The sequence below is a fragment of the Xenopus laevis genome, chromosome 6L, assembly GCF_017654675.1.
Source record: "Xenopus laevis strain J_2021 chromosome 6L, Xenopus_laevis_v10.1, whole genome shotgun sequence".
Lineage (NCBI taxonomy): Eukaryota > Metazoa > Chordata > Amphibia > Anura > Pipidae > Xenopus > Xenopus laevis.
In genome coordinates, this window is record NC_054381.1 from 49,452,288 (window position 1) to 49,477,855 (window position 25,568).

Consider the following 25,568-nt stretch of genomic DNA (forward strand, 5'->3'; position numbering starts at 1 on the left):
GTTAGGGGCATTTGCCGGGGGGGGGGGGTCTATCTAGGGTAGGGTTTTTTTATTAAGGGTTTGTTTCTCCTTTTATGTCTTGGAAGTGACTTAATCCTGCGAAGAGCACAACATATACTTTCTGTGGGTAGAGGCACACATTCTTTATGAATGGGTTCCAAGGGGTGACATACTTATCCATATCTGGGCTGAAGTATTGTCTTATCCTTACCAGTCACAATTCCTATTTGTAGTTTATTTGTTACAATCTGGTATGGATTTGTGAAGTGGATAAGTTCTGGCTCCATATTTTATACCACCCAGTGGAACCCTTACCTGAATCTTTACTTTTTTCTTGTCCAATTCCTAATTTGCGCTTTTGTGTTAACCATACCCTATTCTATCTTGTCTAGTTCAAACTATGTGACCTGACTGAATCCAGATCCCTGGACTATTTACAACCCAACCTAATTACTTTTATTATCTCTATCTATTTGTAACCTTCTTGGAGGGATATGGGAGTTACATCAAAATGTGTTCAGAATGAACACAAGTGGGGTACAATATCATTTCTTCAGGTCCTCAGGCAGCAAACCAAAGAGAGACGGGCCCAAGAATAAAACACCCTTCCCTCCTGCTGCTACCCTGTGTTTTTGTTTCCTGTCCTCCTAGGATCAGGTAAGTATAGCAGGGGTCCAGCAGGATTCCTGTTTTTTTTTTAACCTTATGCGCCAGGACAGGTAGCTGTCCTGTATAATGCTCGCCCCTAGCTGTGGATCTGCAGTTTTGGCCTTCTATCGAGCTAAATGATGAAGACAAGCCACGCTCCAAAGAAGATTTGATGTTTTTGGGTCGTAAGAAATCACCCAGAGTATTTCCAGTCCATGAGGTTATTTCAAGTTTCCTTCTAAGGAGCGGTTGAAGTCTGAAAAGAAATTAACACTGCCTAGGAAATTAAAGGCATGGTTTCCATTTGATGATAAGGTGGCTGCTGCTTGGGATAGTCCTCCTAAAGTCGATGTGGAGGTGGGTCTTCTTTGCATCCATTCATATCTCACTTTAAGTTTGATACATTTTCTAATGAACTAGTAACCTGGGTTACAAGAAATGGAGCTAACTTTGATTTGCCCTAAGATACCAACTTTAATATTTTTAAAAGCAGACAATTACAACAAAAACACAATTCAAGGAATGAAAAAAACTAAATTATATTTAAGAACATTTTAAAATACACACATACTTTGATCTTTGACACCAGTAGAAATTACACATATTAGTAGTGCTAATATCAAATTAAAGGCCACCTGTCACCCAAAAAATAATTCCAAATTCTATTCTATTGTTTTAGTCGAGCAAAATAAACTTTACTCACACTATATAATCTTGGCATACTGGCAAGCATTATTTCAGGGAAACTATTATCAAGTAGTAAAACAAAAATCAATTATGGGGTAGCTGCTGTCTAGACAGCGAGTACTGTGCACAGGTCCAATTAAACCAAGGTAAATATCAAAGACATGCACAGTTTCTCGCTTAAAAACATTTATTGGTGCATATTAACCACAAAAACTAACATGTCAATGTACAATTCACACACACCACAAAGCAGTGTCTCCCCCCCAGTCTGCCTACCTGTTGTTAGCCACTGTTGTTAGGGTGGCTAACAACAGGTAGGCAGACTGGGGGGGAGACACTGCTTTGTGGTGTGTGTGAATTGTACATTGACATGTTAGTTTTTGTGGTTAATATGCACCAATAAATGTTTTTAAGCGAGAAACTGTGCATGTCTTTGATATTAAACTATTATCAAGGCAAGCTTTGCATCATCCCAAAATGTCACGCATGCTCCAGAAAGGAGGACATAGTGCACATGCCCATGCATAGGCTATTCAATTATTAACAGTAAAAAAAGGTGGGGAATGACATATGGGAAAATCAGAAATGAAAGTAAAAAGTGCTTGCTATGCCTCAGGCATAGAGGCGGGTAAGGTAAAAATGTTATTGGCATGAGATATGAAAAGAGTTTATTACGGGTATGGATGTTTTAATTTAAAAAGGGACTTTAAGTATACAGCTATTTATGTCTGGGTGACAGGCCCCATTTAAGTATCAGAGCATTTCTGTAACCTGTTAAGCTAATTGCAGATGGATCAAGCCGACCCACTGCCTTCCACCTTCTGAATGCATCTCTGCTAACAGTTATGGGTCGTCCTTTCAGTGCACACACAAAGCACATTTTGGAACAAAAATGCTGAAGTATGTATTTTCACATTTAAATTTGCTCTGTGTGTGGTCAACAAACATACATTTAAGGTGTGAAAGGTAGCAAACTGCCTTCTCTATACTGGCGTATACTGTATATGCCATTTGAAAAACCACCGAATTCCATTAGCTTAAAATTTAAAACCCTCCAGTCCCACTGCAATAGATAAACAGAAAAGAAAGCTGATGATAGGTCCAGTACCACAGACTTTCTACAAGCCAAATAGAAAAGAATAATATCTATAAAAGTGACAATCATGCCACAGTCTAATATAGATTTGAAGATAGTCACAGAATATCTGCATACTTGCTCTTACATATGCATAAATCTAATAAAAATGTTCTTTGCACATAGTAGTCTGTCTTTATACATTGTTTAACAGAAAATAAACAGACCTAATCCCTGGTTTATAAATATTTTACATTTAAAGAGATACCTCAAAACAAAAAGCATTTATTACCAGAAAACAATGTAAATAGTGAAAAGAAAATGATAGCCACTTTTTTTTTTATTTGCAAAAATTCTGGTTCACCCTAGGCACAGCCCTCTGCTCACCCCAGGACAGGACAGTCTTTGCACACGTGTCTACCCTTCAGCTCTGCCACCAACAGATTTACCCCAATTGTGACAGTGGGTTGTGGTAATTTATCTTTTAAAACATTTTTGTTTTCCTATACATGCTGCTCTGGACACGTTATAAAGAAAGTGTGGCACTGTGCACACCTATGCATATCTACCATCTATCTAAAATTATGTATATTAATCACAACACCCACATTATAATATAGTATGCCTTTACTTGTTTTTATCCATCCAGACTTGAACCCTTTAAGTATCATATGCTGTAGAATCTATGGTGCCGGCATAACCAATACTATTGTGCCAACCTGTGTAGATTCTGCAATTCCAGGTTTCCATATGATCAATGCTGTGGTGTGTTTTTACAGGCACCTGATGCGCTGAAAACCTTAAATCAATCTCTAGTTTAGATATGGAATATAACTAAAGTTCTCTGCTGCAAATATGTAGTGTCTTTGTTGCAAAAAAATACAAAAACACCTCGATGAGCCTCAAACCATTAGGCAAATATAATGTCAAAGGTAAACTCTTTGAACAATATAGGTCCAATATAGCTGGTGTATGGCAAATAAAGCTTTCCACTGAAAGAATATCAAACCATTAGTCAAACCTGAGGTTCGTAGTGTAATTTGTGTAGGGATGCTCTTCTGCCTCAGGACCTGGATTACAAAAAAGCGTTATCATTTGCAGCCAATATGGCACTTCTAACAGTGCCAAGGATTTTTTTTTTTAACAAAGACATTGCTAATACTGCAAAGAAGAACAACATGCTGCTATGCACGTTATCATTCAGTCGCAATGCTAGTTATACATATAAGTTAGAGCAAAACAGCCTGCATCTATGGTACATGGGATACAACTGTTTGTCAAAGTTATGTAATCTTGAAAAAGTATATTTTCTGGCACTTTTTACTATGGAGTCATAATTTAAATTAAAAAAAAAAAAGGAAATAAAGCCTACAGTGTGGCCTTTACCAAAATATTATCAACTTATAGCTAAATAAGATATAGATCCCTCTAGGTAGCTGTGTAATAAATGCACCTTTTAGGACTTAGGACCAGGGACCTTGTCTCACCAAGGTTTATATACCCTGAGTGTGTATTTAGATTCCCTGCCATTAAACATGAAGTGATTGTAGGTTATTTAACAGAACAGAAATATGCACATGAGTACCAGGAAATCCATTTTTTTCTTCACAAAAGCACAATAAGAGACAGCAATTAAATGTTTCTGCAAAACATCAATACTTTACATAACTTTAAACAATGTTTACAGGTAAAAAATTTGTATTTTGATGACAGTGCCACTTTAAAACAATATTTACTTATTACTCTGCCAAACAGACAAATATTTCCACATGCAGTTCTTTGTAATAAGTAAAATTCCTAAACATCCTTCAATATTATAATAATCTCCAAAGAGTTTGCTTTACAGTCTAATTTTTCACGGAAAATCTGTGTATGCTGCCATGCTGTATTTCCATCACCGTCGCACAACTCCGCTTTCAACTCAACTTCTGACGCATTTAAAAACTCAGTGTAAGAATGAAAACTTGTATCTAAAAAATACAAAGAAAAAATAATAAAGCAGTTTAGTTGTTAGTCATCTAAATAAAATAGCTTTATATATACACACACACACACATATGGCATTAGTTATCAGGAAACCAGTTACCCAAAAAGCTCAGAAATACGGAAGACCATCTTCCATACACTTCGTTTAAAAATAATTTAGAATGATTCCCTTTTTCTAATCAATAAAACAGTACTTTGTACTTGATCCCAACTAAGATATATTTAATTTTTATTGGAGGCTGGAAGTAAAACAAGCCTATTGGGTTTAATTAATGATTAAATTATTTTTTTAAGTAGATATAATTGGATAATTGGATATCTACTATGATCCAATTTATGGAAAAACCATTATCCAGAAACCCCAGGTCTTGAGCTTGGTCGATAACAGGTTATCTCTTGGTGGGTGACTATAAAATGAGGGTATGCTTTGAGCACGTTCCTGTTATTAAAATGTTAATTTTACATTCTTGTACACATAAGGGGACATTGTACACATAAGGGGACATTCATTAAAGGAAAACTATACCCCTTGAACAATATACTGCATAAAACAGCTCATATGTAAAACCCTGTTTCATGTAAATAAACCATTTTCATAATAACATACTTTTTTAGTATTATGTGCCATTAGGGAATCCGAAATAGAAAATTGCCTATCTGATATAAAATATCTGTTGCTTGAGTATTAATTTTGGGGGTATAGTTTTCCTTTAAGGAGACAGTATTTGCAAAACTGCCAAGATAACTTTGCTCCCAATGCCAAATTAATTAAGATGTATCCATATTGTGCCCCTACAGTATGTAAAAAACCATAGTTTATTGTGTGCTGATAAGGGAGGAAAGTCTGAAAACTGCAAGGTGTTTAATCAGTTTGCTAAAGGCTGCTAACACTTTGCATGCTGGGAAAATATGTCCCATTGCATGCTGGGAAAATATGTCCCATTTCATCTGCAGTGTAAAAGGAGTGCACTGTTTATATTACCAGATGAGCTTGCCTGTTGAACTTGCCTTGTCTAACTTTTTTGAGGCGTTACTTCCCACCCTTTATATTTAACATTGTCTTTGGTTGTTTTTAGGACTTGATAAAATAAGCATTTTTACTCTTACCACTGTTCACTTCCACCTCTGCTTCTGGAGAAGACAACTTCCATATTATTTTACCATTGTGAAAGGTTTGACTACTGGTGCGGACACTTAGACTTTCAATTTGGAGTCCTGCTGAAGCACATTCTATCTTCCAGCTAATGGCAGCTGACGAGGAACCCTCAGTGCGAGCCAAGTAAACCTACAAATGTCACATACCAGAAGTACCCTTATAAAATGGAAGAAACTCACAAAAACCATGTTTGCCAATATAAAAGTATAAAAGAGAAACATTTAAAATAGGAGAGGGGAGATTGCTAGTTTAACACACAAAAATATCTACTACCTCTAATTTTAAAGCATCAACATTTATAAAATATAAACTAAACTGCCAGAGTAAAAAGAAAAATAGTCATCATAGATATACCATTTTCCAATCATTCTCAACTTTTCTACAAATAGACTCCGCTTTCCAGGTTCCATTTTCCCAACCAGCGATAACCTCATTGTTATTTGAGGCACGTGTATAGGTATCTTCAACTACATTATACTGAAGATGGAAACGCTTGCTGATTTTCTCACTCTCAGATGGAATAAAAACAACGCTTTTGTTCGGCTGTAATAAAATATAAGAAACAAAACCCATAAAAATCTAATTTGTTGTGTCATCAAAAGTGGTTACAGGCATTAAATAAGATAATCTCTCTTTGAAGTCTAATTTACAAATGTAACCACGGGAGGCAGGTAACATTATATAGAAGTGAAACTTGTGTTGCAGTATAGTGGGAACTTTTGATATTGCTCCAGAAAGCACAAATATATAAAAGTAGTTTGCACTATGTCCTAATTGATTTCTTGTAAAACACAATTCTAATTTACTGCCCAACTTTCAGTGAATGCTATTTAATGGTTATATTGTGGGACAAGCTTGATGTTTAAAATAGGGATGCACCGAATCCACTATTTTGGATTCGGCCGAACCACCAAATCCTTTGCGAAAGATTCGTCCGAATACCGAACCCTAATTTGCATATGCAAATTAGGGTCGGGAAGAGGGAAAACATTTTTTACTTCTTTCAACAATAACTATTTTAAACCCAACAATTACCTTTCAGCAGGGCCACCTTTCCATGTCCCGTCCAAACGTGTGTGAGTAACTTCAATATCGTATAATAGGAAACGATATGGCCAAAGGCAGAATAACTGCAAAGTGCATTTATTGACATTTATTTTTACTTCCTTGTTTTGTGACAAAAAGTCACGCAATTTCCCTCCCTGACCCTAATTTGCATATGCAAATTAGGATTAGGTTTGGCCGGGCAGAAGGATTCGGCCGAATCCTGCTGAAAAAAGGCAGAATCCAGAACCGAATCCTGGATTTGGTGCATCCCTAGTTTAAAACAAGACAAGGAAAGTCAATAGAAAGCCAATCACTTGAAAGACAACTTAACAGTATCAGTTATTTGAAATACCCCTCTTGCTTGGCTTCAACCAGGCATACTGAATAAAAAACAAACGAAGCAAAGGATCAAGGGAAAAAAAAGGGGGGGGGGAAGCACAAAACATTGAAAGAGAGAACATAGAATTGGGCTAAAAGACACCCAATTCTATTCATTTACAAAAATATCTAGGACATGAAATAAACCTTCACTCTAATTAGTCATCTATGAGTATCTACATTACTCTAGACGATCAATCCTCACAGTTTGGGAAGTACTGATCTTAGGTAATAATATCCTTTTTCCAATCTATTAAATCACCTGTAAACTGGTTTCACCTCGTGTCACTCTCCAAGCTAGTGATCCGGACACCCTTCCACCGAGTTCTCCTGGTTTAGGAGTCTTTGGAGACATGAATTCAACCAACTCCACAATCAGTCTTCCAAGAAGTTCCTGCTTTCTGTGTTCTGGTAAGGACTGCTGCTTCTGTCCAGCACAAGAAAAAAATACAACAATTTAAAGATGTCATCAGTGTGGTCACAATGTATTCCTAATGAGTTGTGATCTGGATTCATCTTACAATTACGCATCAAATTCATAATGCTTTTGTAACATGAGCCATTTGTAATAAGCTTTTTATCCGATAACAAGGTGGCATCAAATCTCATTTAACTGGTTCATATCACTTAGATTGTAAGCTTTACTGATACGCATTATATTTACTGTAATCTTTGTTAAGTGCTCTGTAATATGTTGGTTCTATATAAATACATTACTCCATTTGGTAGCTCTGTATTCATAAGGGGTGGCAGAGGGGAGACACATAGAAGGTGTGTTTTTAGCAGAGCTCCTTTAGTTTTTGCTTTCTGTCCTTGTATTGGTATGGGTTTCCTGACTCCCTCTAACATTTTAAGAACAATACATAGTATTTGCTTTCTGCAACTGGACAAAATATCTGCATATTGTGTGTATATTTACACATTAAAACAGGCAATCTTCCATCAGGCAATTAATTCAAAGTGAAAAAGCAGTTTATCGTGTCCACAGCCTTACACGTTTCGTGTTACAAACACTTAATCATAGAGCCTATGATTAAGTGTTGGTAACACAAAATGCGTAAGGCTGTGGACACAAACTGCATTTTCACTTAGAAGTAATTGCCTTTGAGTGCCTTCTCCAAAGGATTTTCGGGTTGTCCACTCCTCGTGCTGAGGGCTCAGGGCAGGTGCACCTGGGCCTCCTCCTCTATGTGGTGAGTAATCACTTACACTTTGGAGACCCTATTCTCAGATTTATTATATATTTACACATTAGCATCATATTGAACTAAAGATGCAGAGATGATTGCCAATTGTAAGCATGCTTGAGGAGATTTACCATTTTGTTGAGACCAACAATTGTTTCCCTTAGCCAACTTTCCCGCACATCTTTTCTTCTTGCGATCACATCTTCATGCTTGCATGAATATCTCCAGGTAACATCCATGACCTATGTTACAGAGATCACGGTATATTGTAAGACATGCTCACAAATAGAAATAAACATCTATCTTCAGTGATCACATTGCCTTGCGCTGGCCCACAGCAGAGAAGTAGGTAGAGTTACTATTCCTACTATTCTCTAGTCATAATAGCTAAAGTCTTCATCTGAGTGCCATGCAGTATTTCATAGAATTACAAAAAAATCAGACATTTAGAATTTTGCCAATAGTATCTTAAAGTGCTGGATAAATGATTAAATCTGCAGTGTCTCCAGAATGTTCACCAGTCATTGGGATTATCTCATCAGCATTATGAGGCCGCAAGCCAGAGAGGAAAGTTATACGGTGGGTGGTGAAATGCACTAGCTATTTTCAGTTTCTCATAGGAAAGAGGGTTATCAAATTTAATCTGTAAAAACTGGGGTGATCACATGGAAGTAATAGATGCCAATGTATTACTGCTGTTGCTAACGGGAAGCAATTGGCTTATGGGTCACAGATGAAGTCAATACAATTTAAATTTGCCCTGGATAAAGAATAACTTGTAAAGCTTCACACAACTAATCCACTGAACAAATATTTCAAGCTGGTTTGATTTTTATTATAATGTTCAGAAATGCTCTTTTCTCCTGTCCGAGTACCTGTGAATGTTACACTAGACTCTTACAGATAAATACTGCAAGCAACTGATGACAATAAAAACGTACTGAATCTCCAGTGTCAATACAAAACACCTACTGTAACTCCCAACTAAGATATAATCAATCCTTATTGGAAGCAAAACCAGACTATTGGGTTTATTTAATGTTTACGTGATTTTCTAGTAGACTTAAGGTATGAAGATCCAAATTACAGAAAGACCTGTTATCCAGGAAAACCCCCGGTCCCGAGCATTCTGGATAACAGGTCCCACAGCTGTTGTTTATGTCTCAGTGTTTACAGGAGTAAGTAAACCTCAATGGTGAAGCATAGGGGGTAAGCGAGCACTTCAGAAAAGCTCTCTAGAATACAGGGGACTAGAATGTGATAAACAGAGAGCTACTTATTACAGCCACTGCTATAATTACAGCAAAGAAACTTAAAGAACATTGGTACACAAAAAATTAAGTACCTCATCTTTGGAGAAGGCAATAATATAGGAAAGCTTCTTGCCCCATCCAACTTCATACAAAAGTGGTTTATCACAAGCATTTTCACAAGGGTCACAGTGAAGCCATCTGTTCTGAGACGTAGCGTACACCTCTGTCCAGACATGATCTGCACAATTAAAAAAAGAAGAAAAAAAACACTTGTGTAAACATACATTTAACATACTCCACCAATCGAAGCCTAGTCAGACTTTTAAGCTTAAGCATTTCTCCCAATGAACTAGAACTTGGAACAAGTGAAAAAGTAAAGTGGGGGGGGGCTAATTTTGGACATGGTATGTTCTTTGTTCTTCACTACAACTCTGCTAACGTACAGCAATCTGTCAAATTAAGGTAGGCAACTTTAATTAAACTACTAAGGAGCAACTCTTCCTTTAGTTTTTGTCCATCTAAAAAAATTGCTACCATGTAGTGCTAAGTTTCTGGGTTTGATTCTGCTCAGGGACTGCCTGTATCGAATTTAAATGTTCTGCCTCTACATGCTTGGGGCTCTATTCACAGTCAATAAACATAATTAACTGTCTTGTGATAGGATATCCAGATTACAAACTCCTCTGGGGTAAGGAATTATAGGAACAATAGAACATATTCTGTAAAACTCGGCAGCAAATTATTCTTATGTTAAATAAAGGGATAGTAATTAGATATACATTAATGATATAATGGGGAAATATGCTACATAGAACATTTAAAATGTCCAAAATTAGCATTTATGCAGTTTGGTACCTCAAGCAGACCATATACTAACCGTTTTATTCCTTTTTACCAAGCCATAGCCCACCAGACGTGAATTGACATCTTGGTTAAATGTACATATGCCAAAGAACTCGCCTAATTGAGAAGCTGCTTAAAGGGATACTGTCATGGGAAAAAAAATGTTGTTTTTTTTTTCAAAATGCTGCTCCAGCTGAATTCTGCACTGAAATCCATCAAACAGTTTTTTTTATATTTAATTTTGAAATCTGACATGGGACTAGACATATTGTCAGTTTCCCAGCTGCCCCCAGTCATGTGACATGTGCTCTGATAAACTTCAGTCACTTTCCCTCCCAGCATCCTAACAGCTGAACAATGGGAAGGTAACCATACAACAGCTCCCTAACACAAGATAACAGCTGCCTGGTAGAACAGCACTTAATAGTAAAAATCAACATCCCACTGCGACACATTCAGTTACATTGATTAGAAACAACAGCCTGCCAGTAAGCAGTTCCATCCTAAAATTCTGGTTGTTTCTAAATGCACATGACCAGGCAAAATGACCTGAGATGGCTGCCTACACATCAATATTACAACTAAAAATACACTTGATGGTTCAGGAATTAAATTTTATATTGCATAGTGAATTATTTGCAGTGTAAACAGTGTAATTTTAAAATAAAAACAACATCATAAAAATCATGTCAGAATCCCTTTAAGGTTCACCAGCAAAGGCAGGGCAATATACAAACCCATAAACATTGTCAGAATAATTCTGGTGGTAGTCAGCATCATAATGAAAAATATAAAATTAAGGCCTAGCTGACGACAGCAGCAAATTTGATTTGAAGGACACTCAATACGTACGCTAGCCAAAATAAAGGAACAGCAGATGACAAGCATCAGCTGAAAAACTGATTATATGAAAAGTATCACAAAGACAGGAGATTGGAGGGCATGAGTATTAATATGGACAAATAAAAGCAGGCCCAGTGACCATCTTAGATGCATGTTATTAAAATACTGAAAACCATATAGAACAGATTCCTCACCAGTAGAGTCCCACACATATCGTGCTTCAAATTCTAAAGCTCTGCAACACAAGGTGAAACAGTTTGCCCACTCTCCACAACGCCCACGTCTAGTTTCCAGAAGCTTTTCAGGATGATTGTATCTGGAAGATTAAGATAAATATCTTTCAAGTCCTTTACAATGATAAAATAGCAAAGGGGAAGGTAAATTTGAAAGGAAATTTAAGTATTTAAAATATTTTGCCACATAAAATTTCTAGTAAATCTGATTCAAGATTCAAAACAAGCAGGTAATTCTGTTCCACAGTCCTATCTGAGTTTGGAAAGCTGCCATCTTGCAGAAAATGCAGAAGATAGGAATGAAAGAAAAATATTTGAATGTGATGAATTAAACAGATCATCATGAAGCTGCAAAGATGTTCAATGATTGGTCCCAGTAATATATATTTTTCCAGTGGGTTCATTTATCTTTTTATTCAGCAGCTCTCCAGTTTGCAATTTCAGCAATCTGGTTGCTAGGGTCCAGATTACTTTAGCAACCATGCATTGATTTGAATAAGAGACTGGAATATGAATAGGAGAGGCCTGAATAGAAAGAGGAGTAGTAAAAAGTAGCAATAACAATAAATGTGTAGCCTTATAGAGCATCAGTTTTTTAGTTGGGGTAAGTGACCGCCATAAGAAAGCTGGTAAGAGTCAGACAAAGGCAAATAATTTAAAAAAATACTATAAAAAGGAATAAATTAATGTTGATTGAAAAGTTGCTTAGAATTAGCCATTCTATAACATACTAAAAAATAACTTAAAGGTGAACCACCCCTTTAATAATTGTAAAAAGTCTTCCCCTAACACGAGAACCCAAGATTCCCTTTGTAAGTGCTGTTTACCTATCTTACAATTTTCTGCCACCTCTCCACTCTAAGGGGCAGATTTATCAAAATGTAAATTATTAAATATGATATCCCCCCCCATTCTCCCATCATTTTTAATACGTCTGTGCCAAATGTTGAATTAATTTCAAAACACAAAATGAACAACAGTTTGAAATTTGAAATAACACATAACTACTGACATAAACTCACCAACTCTTTAGATGCCAATTTTTTGTTTAGTTTCCTGCACTTAAGATGAAAAATTTAAGTTTTGCAAACTTGAATTTGCAATTTTGCCACAAAAAAACTTACATTTGAATGTTGATAATATGCCTCTCACTGTTGTTGTTAAACCTTCAACACTACACATAGGGTAGGTGGTGAAGGTGGGCTGGAATAGATACCTGCCTTGGAAAACGGTTGCTGTGTTTACACTTCTCACAGTAATGATTTTCCACTCTATCTGCTCCCCAGCGCAGGTCTTCAGCAGAAGGCGACAAAGCATCTCGTGCTTGAGTGTCCCCACCACAGCGACTGCAAGGCAGGCTATTGACCCACTGGAAGAAGTCCTGCTTAAACCAGCGAAGAAGCTCCAGCAATAAAAAATCTTCTAAAATCACACTGGTATCTTGCAGACATAAAGAACAGATTTTTTTTTTATACGATTTTAAGATAGGCAGCATATAATGTGGATACACAGTTTCATATTTTTGTTGCAGGATTTTAAGATAGGCAGCATACAATGTGGATACATAGTTAACTTTCTCAAACAACGGCTTTTATTTAGCAAGAAGAAAAAGCAAATAAAGGCTCATTCAAGCTTTGTGTTATGTAAAAACAGTGGCAATGTTCTCCAGACCAGTAACCTATAACCACCAATGAGTTTCACAACTTAACTAGACCATTTAACTGCTGATGGATTCAAGGTAAGATTGCAATTTTAGAGATCCCCCTTAATAAGACAAACCCTAACTATTTAAGGGCAGAGACACACAAGAAGATTTGAGGAGATTAGTCGCCTGGCGACAAATCGCCTCTTCTTCGAGCAACTAATCTCCCGAAACTGCCTTCCCACTGGCTAGAATTTAAATCGCCGCTAGGATGGCACTTGGAGGCTTCGTTTTTGGCAACTTCAGGCGTCTTCGGAAAATGAAGCGCTCCAAGTGCCATCCTGCCGGCGACTTAGATTCTAGCCAGCGGGAAGGCAGTTCGGGGAGATTAGTCGCAGAAGAAGAGGCAATTTGTCGGCGGGCGATTAAATCTCCCCAAATCTCCACGTTTGTCTCTGCCCCAAAGTGTCAGTATACATCTATATACACCTTAATTATATTATAAAGCACTAATGGAAAACTTGTTTTTCCCTTAAAGGACCAGTAACAGCAAAATATTTTCTAAAACAAATTAGTTCATATGCAAAGCAAAAAAGACGCCAAAACATATTAAACTTTAAAATTGCTAAGTCTTTATTAAGAAATAACTTACCGAAACGCCGTTACGCTCCCCTTCAGAAATGGCCACAGGGCAATGATCAATTTCTCCTACCTGGCTATCTCCTATAAGGAAGGCAGGGAGGAGAAATCAAGCGCCGCACGATGGATAGCCAATTGTCTTTTCTGAAGAGGTGTGCAAGCAGAGTTTTGGTAAGTTATTTCTTAATAAACATGACATCATACTATGTTCCTATATATTACTATGTATTCATTCAGCTCCTGATATCAAGAAAGAAATTGTTTTCCTTCTTTCTCTGGGCACAATGTTGCTGTACTTCTCTTTGTTTATAAGCATACAAAGTTCTATTGGTTGCTATTTTTTTCTAGTTCTCTTTTTATTCTTCCTATTGAACTTGGCTTATTCCTATTTATATTGGAAATTAAACAACTTCTTATTAACACATTTTTTATTAAAATCAATCTATTTATCATAGGTCTCCCTACCACAACATCCACACTTCCCAATTAGGGTTGCCACTTTTTCTGGAAAAAAATACCGGCCTTCCTTTATATTTAACTTTTTTCCCTATTAATAACATAGGGATCAGCCATAATTTTTACCGGCCAGATGGCAACCCAATTCCCAATATGGCCCAGCTCCTCCATACATGATAATTAACCATTTCAACAATGACTTTTTACACTTTGCAGCCCATTATATAAGGGTGTACTTCATATCCAAATGTCTGGTCTCTCTACTTAACAGGGCATTAACATATGCACAGATAAATTCAGACATTGAACTTTTATTTCTATTACCAGAGTCAAGACTTTTAGCTTCAATAAGATTTTTCTGGGCTCTCGTTTTCAAATCCGAAACTGGAATTTTCTGTAAAGCTTTTTGCTGAAGTTCAGGCTCCTCATAAATTAACACACGTTGTGAGTTGGACTGAAGGGTCTTTAAATATCTTACTTCAGATGCCTTATGTTGAGAGAAAAAAACATTTGAAAATAATTCTTCTTGTGATGCCTTGAAAGAATGACTTTCTTTTCAGTGACAATAAACTTTTCCAATAAACATTAAAAGGGGACCTGTCACATAGACATAAAAGCTGTATTATAAAAGTCCTTTCCAAATTAAACATGAAATCCAAATTCTTTTTTTTTTTTTTTTTATAAAGCATTCAGTCCTTTAAAAATCTCAGCTGTCAATCAAATATTGCCTGCCCCTCCTCTATGCCTTAGGCATAGGCATTTACTTTCACTTTCCATTCAGCACTTAATAGATGTTACTGCTCTCTCCACATTCCCCCGTTCTCTTCACCATTTAATCGTTTAATTATTTGAATCTTGTTTCCTTCAGTCTGGGAATTCATAATTATAGCAAGTAGGCAGGAGCCATTTTGTGGACACTGTTATTAAGACAAGCCTTGCATCATCTCAGAATCTTGTTTGTGCACCAGAATGGGGGACCTGATGTCCATCTCCATGCCCTGGCTACACAATTAAATGGTGAAGGGAATGGGGTAATGTGGGGAGAACAGCAAATTCTAGGAAGTTCTGAAGGGGCAGACAATATTTGATTGACAGTTTAGATGTTTAAATGAGCTTACAACAGCTATGAATGCTTTAATAAAGAATAGAAATTGGATTTCATGTTTAATTTGAAAAGGACTTTTATTATACAGCTTTTTGTGTCTGGGTGACAGATCCACTTTAAGGAGAGCAACAAGCTAAAACTAGCTTTATCAGCCACACAAGCTAACACTCTATCTCCAGCATTACACCATAACTCCACCATGAGTCAAAATGTGTGTGAGTTACTAAATTGAGTGCATATGAGCAGAACTTTGCATTTGTGCTTCTTCTCCTAGAGGTATATCTAAATGTCCTTTAGTTGGTATAACTTTAAGCACCTACAGACTCATCCCACAATGGAACCCTGTACTCACTGTGGTCTTAGGTACAGTGGATCCTTGTGCAAAGAGAATTGTGCCCCAAATCAGGAACAACATATAAATTGGCCCATGACACTAGTATAGATAAAGCCTGCCATAGACGCAAAGATCTCCTCGTACGAATCGAGGATTAGTACGATTTTCGGAACGTGTGTGGAGAGTCCCAACATTTTTCGTCCGGCGGAGATCATCGTTTGGTAGATCGGACAGGTTAGAAAATTTCTGTCGGCTGCGGGTAATATCTCTGCATGTATTGCCGATCGTATGATTTTCAGTCACTTTGCCTATCGTACGATTGCTGTCAGGGGCAGAACATCGGCTGATCTGTTCTTTACTTTATTTGGTCAGAATGGTAAGACTTTGATCTGAATGGTTAGTGGCAGGTTGGGAGATGGGAAAGTCCGATCATACATTGATTCGTACGATCGGATCTTTGCGTCTGTGGCCAGCTTTAGTATAAGCAGACTCAAGCAAACAAGCATAGTCTTTTAATGAACACAATTTGGCACCCATTCCAACACATCTTAAAGTGATACTGATACGTTTCTATAAAAATCATAGGAACGTTTCCATATATAGGAGGTGTTGCACACCGAATAGTTTTCAGTAAAAGCCCCCTCAAAGCTGCCCACAGCTCCACAAACCTTTATGAAGCCGACCCTCTGACACAGCTAACAGATCTTTTGCATTGCTTCAGTGAAGCTGGGCTGGGGGCAGAGTAAATCTTTCATAGGCTGAAGTCCTGTTTTCATTTGTAATTAGCTTATGGAAGGATCACACCACCCGCAGCTCAGCTTCACTGAAACAACACAGAAGATCATTTAGCAGTGGTGGAGGGTCAGCGGGGCTGGGGGCGGCTTTTAGAGGAAACTATGCGTGCAGCACCTCCTAGATATGGACACGTCCCTATGATTTTTATAGAAACGTGTCGTATCTCTTTAATGAACTCTAAGGCATCATTTCATATAGGAAATGTAGCACCAGCATGACGTTACAACAACTTGGACCAAATTATTTGCAAGGAATTTGGGTGTTCTACCCATATTGTGCGGGATTCCTCCATTACTCTCAATAACATAAAAACAGGTTAATATAATAATGATAATAAACAGAATTTTTTCTTCCGGAAATGGTTGTTATATTAGGAATTATCTAAAATGTGTAAGTTACCAAGAAATTGGATATATCCTCTGTTGCTTGTAGGGGTATACTTGGAGGAACTGCATTTGGTACAGGGGTTCTGCTGAATGATGGCGGTGTACTGGATGTAGCTGGTGGCGTAGGGTTTGCTCCAGTCATTCTGCTATTCCTTTCTGTGGCTATATGGTCCCTGACTTTACGAAGTTTTTCAACAGAAGCCATTTTTGGAAACACCAGGTGTGTCTCTCCCTGCAAAACATGCATATCATTTTTAATACAATAGCTACAAAAATTTTTTAAAGAATTGCCTTAACTTACAATTTCTAGGATCCACAGTTAAAAATCATTATTTATTTCACATTTTATTAAACGATAGGCACGTGAAAAATGATAAAAACAATACCTTTTAGTAAATTTCTCTGTAGGCTCAAAGGAACACTAACATCAAAAAATTGAATTGCTTTATTGGAATGGTATTGTCCAAAAACACTACCATAGAAACAAGCTGCTGTGTAGCCATGGGGGTAGCCATTCAAGCTCAGAATACACAGTAGATAACAGATAAGCTCTGTGGTATACAATTGGATTCTATATAGCCTATCTGTTATCTGCTGTTTGACTTGTTTTTCCTTTTTCAGTTTTGAATGGCTGCTGCTATGGCTACACATCAGCTTGTTTATATAAAATATAGTAGAGTTTCTGAAGCAAACATACCAGTTATACCAGTGCATAGAGCAATACATTATATTTTTATTATTTTTGAGACACTAATTTTTTGGGGTTTCTGTTGGTACTCCTTTTTTAATTTAAGGCTACCCCCTCCCAAAAAAGGTACGCACAAGCTGGAGTCTGCCGAGATATGAGCTTGTCTATCTGCCATTTCCTGAGCAACGCTAATATGCATTGCTGGCCAAGGGTCAAGTGCAGTAGATTTGAAAATTGAGTTGTGTACGTTTAAATAAGTGTTAATATAGTGTTATATAATAATATGTAATATATTAGCAAACACACAATTTTGATCCTTATATTAGTGGTACAAGTGAATGATCCTTCCCTGAACTTTTGTTTTCGGAAAAATAGTTTTTTGTACATTAGAGATGTGCAGGCCACTCCAAAACCCACGTGTCAACCAATATTTGCACACAATTTCTTGGGTTCGGGCTGAGCTCTGGCTTCCACCTAGAGCAGCCCCTATTTATAGTTGTGTGCCTCCCCACCCCCTTCGTGAGGTCAGAGATGGGGCAGGTGCAGGTTTATTAAAAGAGGTACTTTGCTTAAATGGGGCACTCTGAAATTTTAAGATGAATTACCGCTAATAATTTTTGCCCAAACAGATAAAATGGCATTTGCAAGTGCCCAAACAGTCGTTCCTTTGAGTGCGATGCTTAACAAGTTTAAAAAAAAATACAAATAACTGCATTTGCCTATTGCAGGATGCAACATTTTTAGAATTTGCTATAGTTTTATTTAGAGCTGCCTTTACAGAGGTGCAAGCAGATGTAACCACATAAAGCCCCATGCTTCATGGGCCCTGCAGTGAAGCAGCTGTATGCAGTGGAAAGATCCACTCCACTCTCCTTTCTGGGAAGGAACAACAACTCTGGGATACTATGGGGCAGATTGATTAAGGGTCGAATTGAAAATTAAAATTTTCGATTTATTTTTCTATGGTCAAAACTTTCAAATTTGACTAGAGAATTAGCCAAACTCGATACAAGTTTTTTTAAAAGATTTGAATTTGATTTTCGAGATTTATCATTCTCTGGCCCTCTAAGAATTCCAATTCGACTATTCGCCACCTGAAACCTGACAAATTACTGTATAAGTCAATGGGAGAGGTGACGAATTTGGAGAAGTTTGGAGCCTTCCTGACATTCAAGTCTTTTTGGGAGAAAGTTTTCGGGTCTGTAAATTCATCCGAGTTTTAAATATTCTATTGTTTTATCAAATTTCCCCTAATTGAATTTATTGCTGTCCAAAATTGCAGCCTGCATATAATCATAGGGTAAAACTACAAAGGAAATTTTGATCAGATTTTGTGGGTCAGATTTTATCTGATCTTGACATCCAGCACGATATTTGTAGGATCCAACAAAATCTGATCCTCCTATAGCTAAAATGTCAGATCATGTAAAGTCGGATGGTGTAGTTTGCTCAAGCATCTATAGCTGACAGTTTGTGTTAGGGATGCACCGAATCCAGGATTCGGTTCGGGATTCGGCCAGGATTCTGCCTTTTTTTAGCAGGATTTGGATTCAGGCGAATCCTTCTGCCCAGCCGATATGCAAATTAGGGGCAGGGAGGGAAACCGCGTGACTTTTTGTTAGAAAACAAGGAAGTAAAAAATGTTTTCCCCTTCCCACACCTAATTTGCATTTGCAAATTAGGGTTCGGATTCGGTTCGGTATTCAGCCGAATCCAAAATAGTGAATTCGGTGCATCCCTAGTTAGTGTATTTCAAAAGGGGAAAAAGTCGGTCTGACACCGTCAGTATCTAGTTGGAAGAAGACACAGCATACAGCTTTCACATCAGACAGTCTTGTCACATCGGAGGGAAAGTTTTCCAGGTAGTTTACAGATCAGATTTTTTTTAACATTATATTTTGATCCATACAACTACATCTGACACCATCCTACAATATCTCCTGTGGAGTTTAGTCCTTAAACTGCAATTCCTAACAGCATTATGCAGTAAAAGACTGTCTGGCATTTTAGAAGTTATACTGATATTTTACAGCATTGGGTAGGTTATTCCCTATATAATAAAGAAGAGCCATGAATATCCTGTAAATTATATCTTTATAAACAGTGCTAGTGAGGTCACGGGTTATAATCAGAGTTTTGTGGTCATTTATGTCACATGACTTGTGTATAGTAATAAATAAAGTACCCCCTGTAGCAAAATTTTAGCATATTAAAAGTCACATCAGAGTTCCATGACCTGTATAAAAACACTAGGCCATTATATAGTCATAAAAACACTAAAAAAACATATGGTCATGGAACTTTATTCACTATATATATTAGAAGTAATGGAGGAGCTACAGGTTGCAAGTCACAGAGCCCAGGATACTTCTAAAATTTTTATATTTTAAAATAGGGGGCACATTATTACTTAAGGGGATGTAATTTACAGCATATTCATGGATATACATTCATACTCTAAAATAAGCATATAGTTGGTTTGGTATAAATAACTTTATAAAATGTCCTTGACCTTTACAGAAGTCAAAGATCACGTGTAATTATTACTTACAGAAGTGATACAGTAGTGAACAAAGCATACATACCTCTTCGAATCCCATTTCAAATAAGCATTCAATTGCTCCTCTGACAGGCAAAAGTCTGGTAGAAAATGCAGTGTTTCCAATCCTAATTGATCTGTATTTTTCCTCATTTGGACTCCTGGTACATAATAACAGAAAATGGGTCATTGCTGCATGTGTATCACAGTTGTTCATAATGGGAAGTAATACTAAAAATGCCACATATATTGTGTTGCTACTTCTGTTCTCTAGAAAATGGCTGGAACAAAATGAAAGGCAGGGAAAAGCAACATGCACTACTTCTCTGCATTGGGATACCCAATAAATATAGACAAAGTAGCAAAATAAGAATATTTAGCAATAATTTGCCAGTGTATAAAAATTTCCAAAATCTGTTTCCTAATCCTGTTATATATCCTTGTAAATAGCAAGTGTCTAGTTATTTTTATAGGTTTACACATTGGTCGTCTAGGTTAATAAGGTCCAACCCATGTATTAATAAAATAATGAGCTCCCAAATGAATCAAGTGCATGGCATTTACAGTACATTTTCCATTCAAGGGAAAAGAAATCAGATATCTGTACAGATTGCTACAGTTCTCTTTGAGAGATCAGTCAAAATCAAAATGTCCTTCAATTGATTTTTAATGCCTATGTTTCAACAGACTTCCTTGCAGTTAATTGGAGTTCCTCACCAATCCCCTCTTCCAGCTTCCCTTCTACTTAGTGGAAAGTTGTGGGGAAAAAAAAGAAAACACTTCAAAAACAAAAATTGTTAAGAAAAAAATTTTCAGTGACATCTTCAGATTATACACTCTAATAAACATTACTTCAATGAACAGGGATTATGCGTACCATATTGCTTAACAAATCACCAGTCCACCGAGAAGCCCCCTGTATAAACAAACCCTTTCATTCCCACAGCCTGTACAGGCTTTCAGATAAGGAACATCTCAATATACAAAGGGCTTGTGACGATTTGTTTTGATTTTGGTCATAAAAACAGGAGAAAGAATATGACTTTACTTTCTTTACAGGAGAAAGAATATGACTTTACTTTCAAATTTATATTTTACTTTGTTTAATGCAAAGATATATAAAAATAGATGTATAATTGAAACAATAGTCAAAAGTATGTTTGGCATTTACATTGAACCAATGTTATAATTGTTAAAAATGTAAACGTAAAGTACTTTTTCAACTTGCTTTTCAACTCTACCCCCAACCCAACCAATGAAATCAATAATGGGCACTAATTATATACCATATAGTCATGATTGCAAAATGCTTACCTGCAGTGTTAAAGATAGCAATTTTTTACAGTTTAATAAGCATTACTTAATTTCAGTTTAACAAAATTAAGAAGCATAATACATTATATATATATATATATATATATATATATATATATATATATATATATATATATATAGATATAGATAGACACACACAACCTCCATGTTGCCAGCACTCTCGACAAAAAGGTTTACATGCCTGGGTGCAGTGTCCCACGTATTTATATATATATATATATATATATATATATATATATATATATATATATATATATATATATATATATATATATATATATTGTACTCCACAGCAGATGGTTGATGTTGAGAATGTGTTTTGTATGTATAAGTATGTTTTAATATTAATAATGAACGTTTTTTTTTTTTTTATAAGACTATGCCCACCAATTAAAAGCCTATCATAGGACACATGACTGAAGGCAAAATGATTAGACCATAGACAATCCCTAATGGGGATCATTTATATAATTTAGGCAGCCATCCCACTACAAAATATAGACAGCTTCGCTACAATGGGCTTTTAGATTTCAGAGGATTTTAAATCACAGCACCAAGGGCAATTACATACTGGGATATTCAGAGAGAAATGCCGACAATTAGCTCTGTCGCTCAGTGACAAAATGCTCCAACTTGCCTCCCCTACGGACTCTTTAGTTCATTTTGGATTGTATTTAACAGCTAATCTACAGCTATATGCCAGGTTCAATTAATATATAAGTTGTTTTAGGTTTTCCAATTGTTTTTGGTTTATGTAGTTTAACTTTTTCAGCTTTGGCAGTGTTGAAATGCCTTGTAGGTTGTGTACTTCTTTTAATCAACATGGAAAAAACATTAGTATATTAATGGAACAGTAACACCAAAAATGAAAGCTTTTCAAAGTAGTTAACATTTACTATACTGTTAGCATGCACTGGGAAGAGCTGGGTGTTTGCTTATATAAACACACTGTTGTGCAGCCATGGAGGCAGCCATTCCGTTTGCAAAAAGGAGAAAAGGCACAGGTTACATAGCACATAACAGATAAGCCCTGTCCAATACAATGGTGTTTTATCTGTTATGTGCTGTGTCACCTGTGCCTTTTCTCCTTTGAATTGCTGCCCCCATGGCTACACAATAGCTTGTTTATATAAACTACAGTAGTCTTTCTGAAGCAAACATGCCCGTTTTACCAGTGCAGACATCATTAAACTATAGTAGTCTTTCTGAAGTAAACATGCCCGTTTTACCAGTGCAGACATCATTACATTATATTTTAATTACTTTGAACCTCCCAATACACTACTCAGTAATAGCTCAATGCTCAGTATTAGGGGATATCCATGCAAGACAATGCTCCAATGGAAGCCCTCATTAGCAGGGTTATGCTAACTTCATTATCTAACACAGGAAGATTGCTTGACAACTTTGCATTCTAATACTACCCTTTAATTAAACATTAGAAGTACTAGAAGAAAATGTGTTGTTTACCCACTTCGTATCATAGAGCAGCATCTCCTCAGAGACATATTCGTTTAAGGGTAGGGACACACTGGGCGATTTGGGGAGATTTAGTCGCCTGGCGACTAATCGCAGCGACTTTTCTCCCCGAATGCCTCCCCTCACTCTGCGCCTGGATAAAATGAAAAGTCGCCGGCGCTAATCACACACGGCGATTCGTTTTCCGAAATCGCCCGAAGTTGCCTCACGAGGAAACTTCGGGCGACTTCGGAAAACAAATCGCCGCGTGTGATTAGCGCAGGCGATTTTTCATTTTATCCAGGCGCAGAGTGAGGGGAGGCATTCGGGGAAGATTGGTCGTGGAAAGTCGCGGCGATTAGTCGCCAGGCGACTAAATCTCCCCAAATCGCCCAGTGTGTCCCTACCCTAAAGGAGCAAGATGTTCTCTTTTTTTTTTTTTAATGAGTTCAACTAATAAAAAGGATGAACTTCAAGCAGTGTGTTTTATTGCTCAAGCAATAAGTTTCGGCCTCACATACACACTTGATCAAGGGAATGTGAGCCTTAAACAGTTGGGACTAAATTAACAATTATTTGGTGCACTAAACAGAGTAAAGACTAAAAGGGAAACCTCTTTCACTGTCCAACTTCCTTTGGTTCTTGAGAGCCACTGTGAGAGGAGGAGAAGACAGTTATACATACTGCCAAATAACGGAGAATCCCTCTGTACCATGTGTTGCTTCTAATCTCAAATTCTGACAAATGTTTATATGGTGGCTAATTTGTAAAGCACAACTTAGCAAACAAAAATTCTAACCTCCTGAATAAAACTGGAGTCTTTTTTAAATTAAAAAATCACTTGGCTGGGAAACAATTCTCCGCCATCTTTCTCCAATTTCCAACTACTCTTTGCATGTGATTGGAGTGGCGCATGTGCGATACACTAGGGCTACCCACCTTGAAAGAATGTGCTATATGATCTTTTTATTACTTCAGCCTGTCCACCAGTATTTCCTTTTGTTACTTATTCTATCTATTATTATTGAATTGCATAATCTGCCTTATTAGTTGCATGCTTATACTTACAGCTTTATCTTGTTGCACTTTGTGCAAAGTATAACAGCATATTTGACTGATATTTCTGATTCACTGTTTTAGGTTTGTTCTAACGCTTGTGTTAAAATAAAGAATGTAAAAACAAATAAAACATTCTTCATTCTTTTGAAAATACAGCAAACAGGCAAGTGCCATTTTGTGGAAGCTGTTATAAGGCATGGGGAGTTGATGCTCATGCACAGGCTACACAATTATTAACAGTAAGTAGAGAGGGGGAATGAGAGTATGGCAGTGACATCAAGGGAAGCGCGGAAGTGAAAGTGATGTGTCACAAGCATAGAGGCAAGGAAGGCAACATATCACTGACTTTAAATTAGTGATGTTGGGTTTAATTTGAAAACAACTTTTATTATACAGCTTTTTCTGTCTGTGTGACAGGTTCCCTTTAAATACTGACACCGGTAAGAAGCGATAAGAATTAAGACTGCTGAACCCCATCTGAAACAAGCTTATATTAACTTTTGGTCTATACATTGGGATCTATTTGACTCTAGTAGCAAAACCCGTTCACTTGGACAGCTACAATTATAACTTGTTTTGTAACCAGTTCTGTAATAGCAATTTCCTCAAGAGGTGCGTTGATAGCTACTTAACTGTTCCTGTATATCATTGTAAGATACTATTTTTCTTGATCAACATTCAATATTCACTGAGCGTTGTTAGGTTTGGTTAAATGATAGGTTTTTTTAAGTTGTACAGTTTCTAAGGCTGGCCATGAACGCAAAGATCCGATCGCACCAATAGAGGATTCGTACGATTTTCAGGCCGTGTGTGGAGAGTCCCGACATTTTTCATCCGACGGAGAACGGTCGTTTGGTCAATCGGACAAGTTAAAAGATTTCTGTCGGCTGCCGATAATTTTTCTGCATTTAATTCCGATCGTACGATTTTCAGAGGGAGACTGTCACCAGCTTTGTCGGACATAACTTTCGTACGATTGCTGTCAGGGGCAGAACATCTGCTGATCTGTTCTTTTACTGCTTTATTTATCTGAATGGTTAGTGGCACGTCGGGAGATCGGATCTTTGCATCTATGGGCAGCTTAGGAGCACTAAAGCAAACCTGCCACATGTCAGATTAACACAGCCTTGGCAAATGACAGGGAGTTCGACTATGATGCACATGACATCTAGCTCATGGCTCTCCAGTCTCAATAAATCATAATAAGAAAAAGGCTGATCATCTGATTGGCGCATGCGTAAACGTAGGAGACTTTGAGGTTCGCAAAAGTTCCAATCCCCACCAAATGAGCAGTGTACATTCCGAGTAGCCCTCTGAACCCCTCACCTGAGTATATTGTCTGCATAGGTGAGCAGCAGCTGGGAGGCGTCCAAGAATTCCTGCCGTTTATTCTGGCACAGCTCAGCCACTGCCGAGGAGTCCTGCGTTGCCATTGCTCCACACTGGTAGGAAGTCCGGAATACCCTGAGTGACTGGAAGCGGGAGGAGAGGCAAAGGACGGAGCCACGCCCCTTCGCCCTAGAGCTAGCACGCGGAAGTGACGTCACACCAGCGCGCCGTCAAAGCAGGTACATGGTATCCAATGGGGTCAGCTCAGCAGAACTGCCTATATGCGATCATGACAGGAAACAAACTATATGAATGCAGTATCTGGTGATTTATTTCCCAATGTGCTCAACACAACACGTCGTTTTCCTGCTGACAGTGTATGCTGGGAGTTTGTTTCTGGAGAACAATTCCGACCTCTCCTTTCTATTCGTCAGAAAAGAAAAAAAAAATCGTAAAAGTGTTTTTTT

The 25,568-nt window shown here is 37.3% G+C and overlaps 1 protein-coding gene across 1 annotated transcript; it reads right to left on the minus strand.

Moving 5' to 3' along the window:
• Positions 1–2,236: 2,236 nt before the first annotated feature.
• ngly1.L (N-glycanase 1 L homeolog) lies at positions 2,237–25,347 on the minus strand. Its single transcript, XM_018267460.2, has 12 exons — positions 25,099–25,347; positions 19,967–20,081; positions 16,707–16,925; positions 14,398–14,560; positions 12,557–12,776; positions 11,298–11,419; positions 9,510–9,655; positions 8,296–8,406; positions 7,240–7,404; positions 5,907–6,095; positions 5,504–5,681; positions 2,237–4,380 (listed from the first exon to the last, which is right to left on the minus strand). The coding sequence occupies exons 1-12, from the start codon at positions 25,203–25,205 to the stop codon at positions 4,208–4,210; spliced, it is 1,908 nt and encodes a 635-aa protein (XP_018122949.1). The 5' UTR covers positions 25,206–25,347; the 3' UTR covers positions 2,237–4,207.
• Between the last annotated feature and the right edge of the window lie 221 nt (positions 25,348–25,568).

Excerpts from the sequence above, each read along its gene's own strand:
- ngly1.L (XM_018267460.2), bottom strand. The coding sequence starts at position 25,205 with ATGGCAACGCAGGACTCCTCGGCAGTGGCTGAGCTGTGCCAGAATAAA. Across the intron at positions 11,420-12,556 it reads CACAGCAACCGTTTTCCAAG|ATACAATCATCCTGAAAAGC; the intron begins GCAGGTATCTAT and ends TTAATCTTCCAG. Across the intron at positions 8,407-9,509 it reads TTGCCTTCTCCAAAGATGAG|GTCATGGATGTTACCTGGAG; the intron begins GTACTTAATTTT and ends TCTGTAACATAG.